Raw genomic sequence first — 13,712 nt, 5'->3', positions numbered from 1 at the left:
TCCAACACCTACCATTCTGTGATTCTGTGATCTTTTAAAAAGAGTGGGACTGACAAATGAACTCTGTTAATTTATACTTTATGTTTAATACAGTCTCTTGCACTTCTTTTCTTGGGCAGTATATTTTCTTACCTCTTTGGTGAGAAGAGAAGGATCATATCTCTGTAAGGCAGTGGCAGCAACATTGCTGATGGGCCCTTCTTCTGACTCGGCGTACTTTAGAAGTAGTGGAATCGCTTCGGGAAGGAGTGCATTCTTCAGTGCCAGCAGGTACATCCTCACATTGTCATCTTTCTTAGCCTTCTCCAGTCTACTTAGAATCAGCCTTTTGGCTTCCACAACAGCCTGAAGAAAATCAACAGCATGTTTAAATGGTTGTCATAAACCTAACTTTTTCCCTTGCAGAAGTAGGAGGGGCAGGGCTGGGTTCTAAGAAAAAACCCAAAAAAGCATGTGTTTGTTTCAAAGCATCATTGCACAGGGTTAGCAAAGGTGTCATTTGTCATCTGTATGTCAGTGGCTTCCTTCAAGCATAACCAAAGTGGCTATACACACAGTGACACCTGGTCCATAGATTTATCATTTGCTAGCTGCTCCTGCCCTGATTCAGGGACCTCACAGGTCTTACTTGAGGGGCCAACATGTCCCCACAAAAAAAGACAAGTGTTCTTTAGTACTTCATAACATAATGTTTTAAGAGTGCTTGGCAATTAAGAGGGGAAGGAAAAAGGGATTCCTAAGGGCCTTCAGGTGTTCTGTGTCTTTTCAGCAGTGTGCTGCAATCCTGAACAGCACAGATCCAACAGGCAGCAATGCCTTGTCCGATCATCCTCGTCCTCTATCACCAGCATCTACTCAGTCCATGGTCTAGGTGATAGTCTTCCTTCTGGGTTGTTCTATTCACGTTTGGGGCAGAATTGAGTACTTGAACCAATGAATGTTCTTCACAGAGCTGAAATAACCTAAGGTGACTGCAAATATTAAATAGGTCCTGAGTTTGCCAGTGTTTCTCTGAGGACATGTAAAGCTTTGGACAAGGGAGTACAAGTACTTCTTCTGCTGACAGACTAGGCAGTGAGAAGAAGTTCTGTCAAACAAGGGCAAACTGGGAGAAATCCACAGAAATAGGAGGAGACCAAATTAAAGCATAAAGCTGACAAAGTAGATGTCATTATTAAAAAAAAAATCAAAAAATCCTGTCTCTATCAAATATAGGAGTTTATGGGTTTATTTTAAAACAGGGGGGAATATGGTTCCCGTGTCCCTTATGCTCTCCCAGTAACATGAGCAGGGATCATTCATGTGTGTTGCAGACCAGAATTTGGCCAGCAGTGAACAGCAGATACTCACTGGAAGCTTGCAGCTTTCTCTGTCACACAGCTTTCTGATGAGCGCTCCCATGACAATGACAAGAGTTTCTCTTATTTCTTCATTTGCGATATCACCCTTGAACGTAGCCTGTTATGCAAAAGTAATGCTGTTAGTCTCTTTGTGTAAATATGATGAACCACAGTCTATAATGGGCTGAATACACTCCCTCATTTCCTGCAAACATTAGTGCAATGCAAAGGTAGTGATGACCGCAATTGCCTGGGCTCAGGCTAAGCAGAGCACTGCTCTAGCGTTACACATAATAACTGGTTGCCATTTTTCCCTTGAGTTACATTCAGTGTCTCAAATAGTAGATTCATTTTGAAGCTATGTTTAAAAAAATAGAGAGTATTAAATGGTTACAGGACTTTGATAAGGCAACAGTCAAACAATCCTCTAATTGTTTTGCTAACAATCAGAATTATGTTTGTTTTCCAAGTAGTAGATACTGATAACGTTTTACAAAGTAAGTAGGCTTTCAATCTGGACCTATGAATTTTTGTTGTTTCCAGGCTATATGCTACTGGCACACTTAAAGGAACCCCTGGAAGGGATAAAGAAAAGAAAACTGGAAACAGCAACAGTCATTTCTTCTTCCCTTCTGCTTTGACAGGGATGAGGCTCAAGGGTATTAACTCCATTGTATTTGTTTTGTCCTTTGACTTACAGTTAAAGATTTCAGGAGCATTTCATTGGGGTGAGAAGCAAATCCACAGGCATACAGGAATCGCTCCTGCAGGGTAGAAGTGCTTGCATCCTTAAAGTCAAGAAACTCCATTATGGCCTCCAGTGATGCTGGGGTCTGAGCGGAGGTTACGGCATCCACTATCTGTGGACTACAAAGATGTGGGAATGACCATAACATTGTAATGAGCTAGAAAATGATGAAAAGACTTTGCTGCATATAGAAAGAAGCTAAAAGATCTCTTCATTGCAGGTAAGAGGCAGAATTTTTTACTCTTATTGGAAAAAAATTAATTTTTTCAGGGACTGAAAAGTCCCTGAATTCTTCCACCTCAAAATGGTAGATGAACTCCAGAAATTATTCATATCCATGGATAATAATATTTGAATTTATGCAAATATGGGACAAAAACGTATTGAAAAAACAGAACTATCCAGAGTGTCTTAAAGGTTACAGGACAAGGTTGTAAATGGAAAAAAGTGTTTTATTTCCACATAAACAATGGCAACTAGAGAATAGGCTTCTACACTACCTGAGTTACTCTTGTTAATAACTGCTATAACTTGTTTGCAAGATCCTGACTGTATGGTGGAACTCGGAAATGTTTTCTAACTCCGAAGTCTAGGTGCACATGCTGTTCACACCCAAAATCTAATATCAGGACAATATCCAGGCATGAACCATCCCCTTTACTGTATTTCCATTTGAAGGAAACAAATGGACAAGCCAAGAACACGTTATAGAGTGTTTCAGAGCAAATAGTCGGATTGAGAACCTTTGGGTAAGCTACAAAGCATGTTTGCCTTGCATTGTAGATACAGTCTTGGTGGCTGAACAGTGTGCTGCAAATATATTATACTCCAAGAACAAACACAGCTATTAAAAAAAAAAAAATCCTTTTCCTGTATATACTGTTTTTGCATTGCTAGGACATCACCAGTCCTAGCAACATGCAAACCATGAATCTGTTTGCATGCAATTTGCTCTTCTGCAATTTTAAGAAACTTAAACCTTTTGAAAGCTTGTTCATGATGACTTACAGAAGTTCTTTATTTTCACTTCTAATAATCTGCAGTATCTCATCTTTCGTAGCTTTTCTGATGTTCTGAATGAAGAACAAAAAGCTTCTTGCTGCTTCAGCTTTGGAAAGTTTTTCAGGATACATATGTTCTCTGATGCTCTGCCAGTGTTCAGAAAGCTGAAAAATAATTCACATTATGTCAAATCTCTCAGATTGTGGTTTCATTTCTCAAAATCAGACTTACTAAATGCAGATATGTGGGCCAGCTATTGCTCAAATTAGCTGAAATCCAATAGATTGCTGACCCTTTAGCTAAGTAGTATTTAATTTATGATTTCCCATCACAAAAATCTTTGGAACCTTTCTATAGCTGTCTCTCTTCCAACACTTAGTATTTTCCTGATAATGTACATTGCCTTAAATGCAATCTATTTTGGAACAAAACATGATTATTTATACTGTAACTGGAATAAGGTGAATTCTCTTCTTTTGCAAATTTACTGTGCTTTCTGGTGAATAGAGTGTTTGCCTTCTGTTCCCATTTTCTTCTAAGTTAGTTTCTTTAAAGTGGGAGATGCACAATCCCCAATTCAAAAATTAATCATGTTTTCTTAGCAGGAGGTAATTTTGTAAGTGGTTAGTGTGGAACAGGAGTAAATGTCCCATAATTAATTCCCATTTCTTATTCATAAACCTGCATAAGATGGGGATGGATTTGTGGTTATTGTACAAAATGATAGGTAAGATGGTATTAGAACAGGTATTGGCTTCTTCATACGTTGTTGCTGTATGTATTCCACACACCATATTTTTGACCTGAATGAGCCAACATGGTACCAAAGCACCTGTATCTATCCTTCCAGCAACACTCCCAGAAGAAACTGGTGCAGGTATTTTGACCTTTCCTCTCTCACTTGCCTTTGCCTCTGTTATCTCAAATTATCGAGAACATTCCTTGGTGAAAACTCAGCTGTTCTTTGCAGCAGTGTTTACTGCAGTTTTCCCAAGAGGGAAATAACACTAGCACCCATCTGACCCTTACTAAAATACTTCCCCTCTTCATGGGTTTTGTATTAGGCAATAACACTTGAACCTGCCAGCAAATAGAAGTATTATTCAGAAGTACAGAGTGCAACTTCCATCAACTGTAACAAACAATAATTAGGCAACAATGATTGAGACATAGGATATTTCCTGAGGATTAATGACCAGCTGGGAGGAGCTTGTGTTCTGAGGCACAGATGGGTCTGTTAAACTCAACTGGTGATTAGCACTTAGCACCAAGGTCAGTGTGGCTATTATAAGCTGAAATTGGATAAACATGTGGGGCACTTTCTATTCCCCCTGTTGATGTTGCACCATAGCCCAGCAAAAAAATCTCTAACCTCATTAATCCTATATTTTCATCTGTGCAGAGCCCAGCTGTGTGGGCTGCTCTTGGTCAGCTTAGCTCATATGCTAGAGACCAGCAAGATGGAATATGCAAGCTGGAGCCATCTCAAGCAAAAGAGGGGAGACCAAGTCTTCCTCTTTGCGGGGGTGCTCTAACGATTCAACTGGTACAAGGAGCAGCTGCCATCCCCTGCAGCGACCAGGACTTAAAAAACCAGCCTTCACAATTGACTTTTATGAGGGGCCTTGTTCTCCTTATGTGAATGTCAGGCAGTTTGGATTGAATACCCCAAGGATTCAGGGACAGATGCACACACTTCCACATGGCAACTCAGTCAAGCCTGGACACAAATCTCTCTCTGACAAAGAGATCAGAGGTCTTGTAGGCATTCTAGGAAAATTCAAGCCAAACCAAGAGGTCCTGAACTGAGCAGGAGTTGGTTTTGAAAGTCACTGCCTGACAGCTGCTTTACCAACCTACAAAGGTTGGCTGCACAAGACACAAAAACCCACCTGAATTTCAGAAGGGGCAAGCATCCGTTCCTGTAGGAACCATCAGCATAAACAAAATGTAAGAACCATGAGCTCTTCTGAAAAGACCGTGCTTTATGATGTCTAAACACAGAAATCTAGGCCTAAATATAAACGTAAATGTTGGCCATAGCCTCACAGAAGCTAGTGCTGCCATCTGTGAATTGGGGATAGTGATGGTTATTTTATCAAATTCATAAAGATAGAGATAAGATCTGTTATGATTTAAAAAGGGTTTTGAAAACATAAAACTGTAGGGCATACTATGTCAGCATGGCATTAATGTATACTATGATATATAAGTACCAAATGTTATGTTGCTGCTTCGGATACAGTGTTCTGTTTATAGACTCCATCTTTTCATAGCAGTTACTGTAAAATACAGTGAGAAAGCAGGACTTCATTCTCATCATGCCATTAGGTTTATAATGACATAGCTCAGTCCCCAGGCAGTGCTCTGGAATTATACCCTGTGTTTGTTATCTTGGTCTGGAAATTATCTCTATAACTATTATGACAAACTCGGTTCCAAGTGACAAATTGGTCAGCACAAACCCTGATGGGCAGAGTCAGGTCAAAAGCACCTGTCCCTGCTTTGTTTAAGATCTCTTAATGTTCCCTGCTCAGAACTACTCCAGCATACATGCAGCATCATTTCCATTTCATTTCCCCCAACACATTTTTTGTCTTTTCTGTGGCTCAACAAGCATTAGACAAGATAAATTATTACAGTGCAATGCTACTTCCAAAGAACTAGCACAAGTTCCAATATAGTAAGGAATTTGTGCTCATAAGGAGTATCTCTGGAGGATTAAAATGATGTGTGCTGCATAGAAGCCTTATCTTGCGTATCAAAACCAGAGAATAATCATTAAATTCATGTTCATAATCACTGCTAAATTAATTCCACAATGGTAATAGTATTAAAACTGTTTTCTAACAATCACTGTAGCAATTTATATTAGTTTATGATGAATAGCATCAGTAAAACAAAAGATGATGCATTTACAGTACCAAGCTTTTAGTAGTCTTTAGGTGTCTTAAATATAAAAAAACAAGGTGTTTTTGTTTTTTTTTTCCAGGGGAAAAATAAGAACACTATTGGACTTGCCATGAACACTAAGGCCCCATTTTATACTTACAAAATATCTATGAAGTTTTTTAAATAAAATACTTTCTTCAGGGTCAGGCAGTAAGAAAAGGCCAGGTATATTACCAACAAATGTTTAGTCTGCCTAAGGAATGGCTAACTGCCTTTAATTTCTAGGAGCAGTTCAGCTCCTCCATGACAGAATTGTTTATAAACATTGGCCAACCATCTTAAAAGTCATTTCCCACTCCATTACCCAGAGGAAATAAGCTCTGTCAACTCAAGGTTGGCAAAGATGAGAGAAAACAAGAGAGTGTTGTATTTTCTAGTGGTCTTGAGAAAGACTGCACTCAATCTTTGAAAGAGAGTAAAAAGTTGGTACTTTTAGAGGTAGATCTTAAAACACCCTTGTGTGGTGGAGCACCATTGCATCACTGCCATGCTCCCCACTCCAGGGTGTATTTTGTATTGTTACGTTAGACCTCTCCTTAGTGGGCTGCTTGGACAGAAACTTCTTTCATGCTTGTTCTGCTCAGCTAACTGACCTGACGTCCAACGGGCCTGTGTTTACTTACTGAAGGACACGTTTTGCATTTGGATTTGACTTGCTCTGCTACTAGTGGCACAGCAATGTAATTGGAGTCCAAGGTCTTGATAACACTGGCGACTTGCTTCCCCGCGATCAGTCCAGGGCCAGCTTGTATTGACTTCAGTTCCAGTCTCTGCCTGTGTATCCATAGAGTGAAGACACTGTTAGAGCTCAACCATTAGAGAAGAAATGCAGAAATCACGGCAGGAGGAAACAAAAAACCCCTCCACAGACCAAAAATATAGAACACAGACTTACTGAAGTCTTATTTTAAAATGTTAAGAACATTGCAAGTCTATGGCTTTTTTAAGGTAACAGAAGTATCTGATACCAGCAAAATTACTGCTGGAGGTATGTGGCATAAAATACCTAAATAATAGACTTTCTAAAGTATGGATTTATAGCACCTGGTAAACAGCCTTCAGTAACCATATACATTCTGATATGTTTCATATATTTGTTCATAAGACGATCTGGAAAGTGAGATTTTGAATGTACTTTTTTTTTAATATCATAATATGGAGATGCCTGAATCATTTATCTTGTATGAGTATCTCCAAACTTTCAGTATTTTAGAGTCTGGAGTCTAACACTGATCTAGGTTTCACTGTTGTTTCCTTTCTATGCAGCAGATTTTGTTTTCTATACTTCTGAACTTTCACATACTAGAAATGGAGATCCATTGGAAGTATTTCTTAAGAAATGAGGGGACACAGAAACAGAACACCTACAGAAATAATGTGTTGCTTAAAATGTTTTGGCCAGTTCCAGCTGTTTTCATTTAATTTCTTATGAATGCCATTATTTATTATTTGCAGTATGGTAGAGCCCTTAATCAAAGTTGGACGAGGTACCATAAGGATACAAAAGAGAACTAAATCCTTACCTGGAGAGTTTACAGCCTTAGATTTTGATGCTGTAAGACATACACATATAACCTGACTTGAATCAGTAGTCCTACTATCACCAATGACAGTCAAATTGCCCAACTTACTTTGAAATTATTTTGGCACCTGTTTTTCGTCGGGAATTCAGAAGCAAAACATAATTTTCTTCTGCCTTAACGGATTTAATGAAACTGTCTTCCAGCACATAAATTGTGGCAGATGTGGCTTTTGTATTCACATCTAAAATCTGAAAATAATTAAAAAATGAACCAGAAAAAAGGGCTGATAAATAAACAACAGAATAGGAAAAGAGCTCACAGCTCCAAATCAAGGCAAAACTCATAATGAAATAGAGCCAAATAAGGAAGGTTCATGTGGGTTGACAACATCTCAAGCTAAGCCTATAAACTAGGTTCTCAAGAATTCCTTCTGCAACAAGAAGCCACTCAGTTCTGCACTATGTGTTTCAAATTCAATATGTATCAGGGGATTCTATGAAAAAAAAGGGGATGGAGGGAAGGAAGTTATGGAGCAGGCTGCAACTGAGAAAATACCACACTTAGTTAAAAATATATTTTAAATAAGATGAGAAGCTTTTCCAGGGGAATGTTTTTTGTAAATAAGATTACCCTGTTCACACCCAGGAAGCAAAGCCAGACACCTTGCCTGATCTGTTTGTGAACAAGACAAAGTCTTTGTGGCAAGTGTGAAAATCAGGAATTCAGTCATAGTGTTAAGGTGGTTTATTAACAGAGCGTGTGCTACCTTTGTACTTCTCTGAGCTGAGAAGGTCAGTTACTGAGGCAGAGAATCCCAGTGCCTTCAGCATGTGTCCAGCCTGCACTCAGTAGTAACGTCTTAGAAAGGCTTTTACTAGTAGTGGAGCAGACCACTAAGGCCATAGTAGGGCTTCAGTTACCTCTACAGCACATCACCTACGTTATACCTGTGCATTAGGGAAGCCTTTGACCTTCCAGGCAAGCCTGACCAGGCTCCATTCGGGAGTCAGCAGCTTGCCTGGCATTTATTGCGTACACTAAATGCTGTGGCTTAGCAGCTGGGAAAAAGGTTACTGTTGTCACTATGACTGTGACTGTATATAATATTTTCTTCAAAAGAAAAAAGAAGCCTCACATCAATGAAAACTTCAGTACAGTCAGGAAAAAAGTGCTGTAAATCTGCATAGAAACTAAAATATGTTATGGACGAGATCTAAAAATTATTGAAATCGGTGTGCTGTACTCTATGTCAGCTGAGCCAAGGTGGTTTACACAAGAGGCAAATCCATTGCCTATTCTACCCATGGGTACTACATATGAAATGTGTACTAGTAATACTACAAAATGTACACGTAGAATTTGCATTCTGTCATGCAAGAAAGGACTTTTGAGAAATGAGCAATAGCTGCTAAGAATATATTTTAAATAGGCAGAACAGATTTTATTTTGTTAAAGAAATCATACCCGGTTGTTGCTGGTAAATCCTTGTTTTTCTATTTCACAGGAGTCCAGGGCTTTTACTTTAGTCACTTGATCTTGCCGCACGTGGTAAGTAGTATTGCATTTCCCAGATATGTCCACCTTGAAAAAAAGAGTTAATTAGGTCAATTTCTTGAATTTATCTTTGGGACTCCAGAACACCTTCCACAGACAAACCATTTTCTCCACTGTTGGAATCCTGTACCTGAGATGCTGCACTGTTTGGGTTTATTTACCAGTTTTGAAGGTATCAGTGTTTCTAACTACCTGCTTTGGATAGGCAGGGATACACTTCATTAGCTGGCTATGAAGGAAAGCAACAATGTTTAAACAAAAAAATTTAGAAACACTTGGCAGTTTGCACTATACTCATGAATTCAAGTTAAACTCCAGCTTTGCTCATGTGGACAGACGTAGAAATTTAACACTGTAATCCAGGTAAACCATTGCTAACTTTGTGTGGATACTCTGTTTGATTTAAAATGGCCTAATCAATTGAATTGATCTTAGGAATTAACCAACTTCAAACATCAGTATAATCTCTTTAATAGTGACCTAGTTTAAGTTGGTTTATTACCAAATTCTGCTAAATTGATAAAAGCATTTTAAAATAAATGTATTTCACCCATTCTTTACATTAACTGCAGCAACTTGACTTATGTCACCAGATATTCAGAAGACTGTCTTTACGTCCCTGACCTCAAATGCGATCAAAGGCCTGATTTTGGTCACTGGTCATTCCTTCTGAAGTCAGTGGGAGCCACAGGTCAGAGCAGACCAGGCTCTGCCTCTTTCTCTGCCAATTATCTTGCCAGATATAGCATCATACCTCACGGGCAGCACCAGAGTGCAGCTGTAGCTGGAAAAGGCTAGCCAGACCTCTCTTAATATTTTGAGTAAAACCAGGTTCATTTTGATACGAGTAGAAGGTTTTGACCTGTAAAAAAAAACAAGTATATAACAAATCTGGTTGAATGAGAAAGGAATATTGAGGATCCTCTCTAGATAAAACTGCGCTTTACTTGTTTCTGATTGGGAAGCTGAATTTGGAGCTGTTGCCCTTATGTAAGCAAAGTCCAGGGGCTGCAGCACCTGACAATAACAGTATAAACATGTTTCAGGCTTCAGCTGTACAGTTTCAATGCAGTGAGCATCTTTCCTCCTGTTAATTAGAGAGAATTTAGAAGGGAAATGAGAAACTTTACAAAATTTCACAAGTTACTCGTTTTTCTGCATAATCCTCAAATAATCCCTCCCCACAGGGGCACAATATCTGTTGCACTTCAATCACAGGTTACAAAAACCCAGAATGAATCATAGGTAAATCACTGTTAGAATGACTTAAATGACGTGTCGAACACATCACAACCTTTGCACTTCATGGGTCAACAGTTGTGCTTAAGCCTCTCCTCTGGTAACAAGACTTTGCACCTCCACTTTGCATTCATGGTGCTTTAAAAGTGCACTTTTTCAGGAACCGTAAGTACAATCAGCACGTTATCTCGGGGCAACTGTGGAAAGTGAAATCACTGTGCCAGGGATGAAAGTATCACACCACAGAGAAATCATAAAAGGAGTGTATGGACCCCGTTACCTGAGAAAAAGCCCAAGTTTTTAATACTACATCTCAATCTTAGCGTGTGAACTGCTTAATGTATTTGGAGCAGATGTATTTTGACTGTGTTCTTCTGATACCTCTATCCTCATTTAGGGATGTGTACAGTTGGGAGCCAGTGCTGTCCTGTTTCTTTTTATGTTGTGTAAAACTGATGACAAGGCTAAGTCTGACAGTTACTGAGCAGGCCTGATAGCAGCTGCAATTCAGTAGGCTGAGCTGGCGGCCAGGGTATGTGCTCGGTGCCTATTTACAGCGGGAGGGAAAGATCCTGCCGGGATAGAGTGTCACAGCCTCGCTCCGCTCTGCAGAAGAGAAAAGGGAGTGTGACCTTCAACCTTCCTCCTTTCTCACTGCCCCTCTGCCCACATCCCACCTGCCCACTTGCTCGGGCTACGGAGGGGAAAGCAAAGCTCTTGGCCTAATGTTCCCGGCCACAAGCAACAAGAGGGTGAGGAAGAGTGGAGAGGAGGCAGGGGCATGGCGCAAGCCTTGCCGCTCTCTGGCCAGAGCAGTAGGCTGAGCACAAGGGGGCAAGTAAGCAGCTCCTCAGGGAAAAAGAGGGGAGACGGATTTACAGGATTCCCTTCCTGAGCGAGACTGGGACTCTGAGAGCTACAGTTGGGCATGGGTGCTCCTGCAATGGGACAGTGCTTCGTTCCTCTCTCAGAGCAAACTGTAAAACCCAGTCACAGGCTGAGACACACCTGCTCACTGTCCCTTCTATTCGAATTTTTGAAGACAGTTCCCAGTAGAGGAACAACATGAAAGGCTGTTTCAGTATCAAGTTCATTAACTTGGGACCACTGAAACTGAAGCAAATAAGCAAGCCAGAGAGGTGGGAAAAGCAGTCATGCTCAAGTATTTGCTAAGGGTTTAAAGTGATTAACATTGTTCCTCACAAACTTGGTATAATCTCCCTCATGACAAACTGTATCTCATTTTCTGCCTTCAGACCTTGGATAAAATCCTGGCCTCACTGAAATCAACAGCACAAATCTTACATTGCAATTGTGCATATATCTGCATGTGTACCCATATGTTTGTGGCCAATCTGCTATTTACTTTGATGCTGTATGGTGTTCTCAATGCGCAAGAGTCTTGGGCTGGAAGGGCACCTTGTACAGGTAAATTACAGTCTGTTCTGAACTCTTGTGTTTTGTACAGAAAGATAGGACACAGTGGCTTATTAAGAACACTGGGAAGGATAGTGAGTTGGTAAATTCTCCAAGCCTGTAAGAAAAGATTTGTCTCAGGTTTCCTCAGGGATTGAATTTTAAAAGACAGGGTCTTACTTTTCCACGGACTAACTCAAGAACTATGGGCCTCTGTAAAGCTTCCAGGTATTGTTTCCCGATGATCTTCTCTGTGCTTTTTCCTTTGAAGATGTTTTTAGCAGCTGGACGTTCATTCACATTTTCAACTTGAACATCTCTTATCTAGAAAAGTAAAAGCAGAGAAAATTCATGTAGAGAGCAGTCTAGCATCGACCTGGGGTAGGCTGAATAGACTAAATCACCTAATACATCTTTTTTATTTCTTCATTTCTGCTTCTGATCATTAATCTTCCGTGATTATTATGTCTATGTTTTCAAAAGAAACCAGCACTCCCCACTGGGGAAATAAATGGCAGGAAAAACTTACTGTAAAGCTAAGTACCAAACCCAGTTTGTATTTAGCAAATGCTATGATTTGCAGCTAGAACCAAGAACTATTGCCCCTTAAGTAGGTGCTTGCACACCAGTTGTTTGAAGCTATAGAAGCTGTATGAAGCAATTTCAAAATATAGGAGATATTCTGAAGTTCTGGCTTATGATGTTAGATATATTCTTGTGAAGTCTTATTCTACAGGAATCAGTTTATTGAAGATGGTGGTTTTAGTTGATGAGACTAGAGAAGAATGGAAGATTTAGTTCATCTTCTGAAAACAAGTTCTTCAAGATTAGATTAGCAGTTAGATAAATGCAGAAAAGATTGGCATGTTTTAAGTTGTCTGATGGCATTAATTACCATAATTTTGATCAACTGGTCATCATCATTGTCGGGATTTCTCCATAAGAGGTTGACATCCACACCAGAAGAAATCCGGTAGCCTGCACTTTTCTGCAGTGATGCTTTCACCTGATCAACATACACGTCAGCTGAGTAAGCAAATTTATATAGCTTGTCATTATTTAAGCTTGGTCCAGTAGTGTGCCCTGTTTGGAAAGCAAAAACAAACTTAGTGTTTTAGAATTTACTAACTCACATAATCTATAATTTTCTCTAAAAAGCACCTATAGAAAAATTAAAAATTTAATTGCCAACAAAACATTTATGGGACTGATCCTGCTATCCTTGATTACAGAGGTGTCCTACTGGAGCAGTTGGGTGTTTTTTTGTGATTGATACTAATCTTACATATTTAAGATAAGAATGTCCACAAAATCCTTTGTTCTAGCTCTACACTTAAACGAACAAAAGAGAGTAAAATTCTTTACTTGGATTTTTTAGCATTAGAAATTAATCCAAAATTATTTGCAACTCAAAATACTGTAATTAATCATGCAATTTGTGTGCTTAGCAATTTGAAATGCACTTATGTAATTTGTTGGAGCCGACAGAAATTGTTCTCTGCACCACTTGCATGTTTATTGGGAATCTTTCCACTGAGAGCCTTGCCCAGGGGTGACATGAATGCAATGAAGACATTGGGAAAATATTTTTTAGATTAAATAATTAAGCCTTTGTACTTTAAACTAAATAATTGTCCCTGTAACTGTGCCTCTGCTGTTAATTGATGTAGTTTAAGAGATATAAAAAGCCAAATTCTAGCATAAATGCAACTAACATACCATATTTACAGTGCCATTTCCATCTGCATTAACAACTTGGACAGGCTTTTCCCTAAGATTCAGTTGCACCCTTGTTAGTGTAAATGAAATTTGTGGTATACAAATAACTTTTTCCTTTATAAAACTACTTGCTACAACATCCTTTCCCATCTTCTCCCTCTTTTCTCTCCTCTCCTCTCCTCTCCTCTCCTCTCCTCTCCTCCAGAGCCATGTGGGGCA

The 13,712-nt window shown here is 39.4% G+C and overlaps 1 protein-coding gene across 1 annotated transcript in view; it reads right to left on the bottom strand.

The window, feature by feature from the left end:
• Nucleotides 1–84: 84 nt before the first annotated feature.
• The window catches only part of MTTP (microsomal triglyceride transfer protein), an 18,085-nt gene continuing 4,457 nt past the window's right edge, over nucleotides 85–13,712 (bottom strand). Inside the window, exons 2-11 of the mRNA XM_010284700.1 lie at nucleotides 12,670–12,857; nucleotides 11,955–12,098; nucleotides 9,874–9,981; nucleotides 9,030–9,146; nucleotides 7,674–7,813; nucleotides 6,666–6,816; nucleotides 3,097–3,254; nucleotides 2,039–2,207; nucleotides 1,351–1,458; nucleotides 85–345 (exon numbers count right to left, since the gene is read on the bottom strand). Coding sequence (XP_010283002.1) covers nucleotides 85–345; nucleotides 1,351–1,458; nucleotides 2,039–2,207; nucleotides 3,097–3,254; nucleotides 6,666–6,816; nucleotides 7,674–7,813; nucleotides 9,030–9,146; nucleotides 9,874–9,981; nucleotides 11,955–12,098; nucleotides 12,670–12,857 — 1,544 coding nt within the window. The remainder of the gene's footprint in view (nucleotides 346–1,350; nucleotides 1,459–2,038; nucleotides 2,208–3,096; nucleotides 3,255–6,665; nucleotides 6,817–7,673; nucleotides 7,814–9,029; nucleotides 9,147–9,873; nucleotides 9,982–11,954; nucleotides 12,099–12,669; nucleotides 12,858–13,712) is intronic.

Source organism: Phaethon lepturus, unplaced genomic scaffold (assembly GCF_000687285.1).
Source record: "Phaethon lepturus isolate BGI_N335 unplaced genomic scaffold, ASM68728v1 scaffold37763, whole genome shotgun sequence".
NCBI lineage: Eukaryota > Metazoa > Chordata > Aves > Phaethontiformes > Phaethontidae > Phaethon > Phaethon lepturus.
The sequence above is the reverse complement of the archived record's forward strand: the minus strand, read 5'-3'. Positions and strand labels throughout refer to the sequence as shown.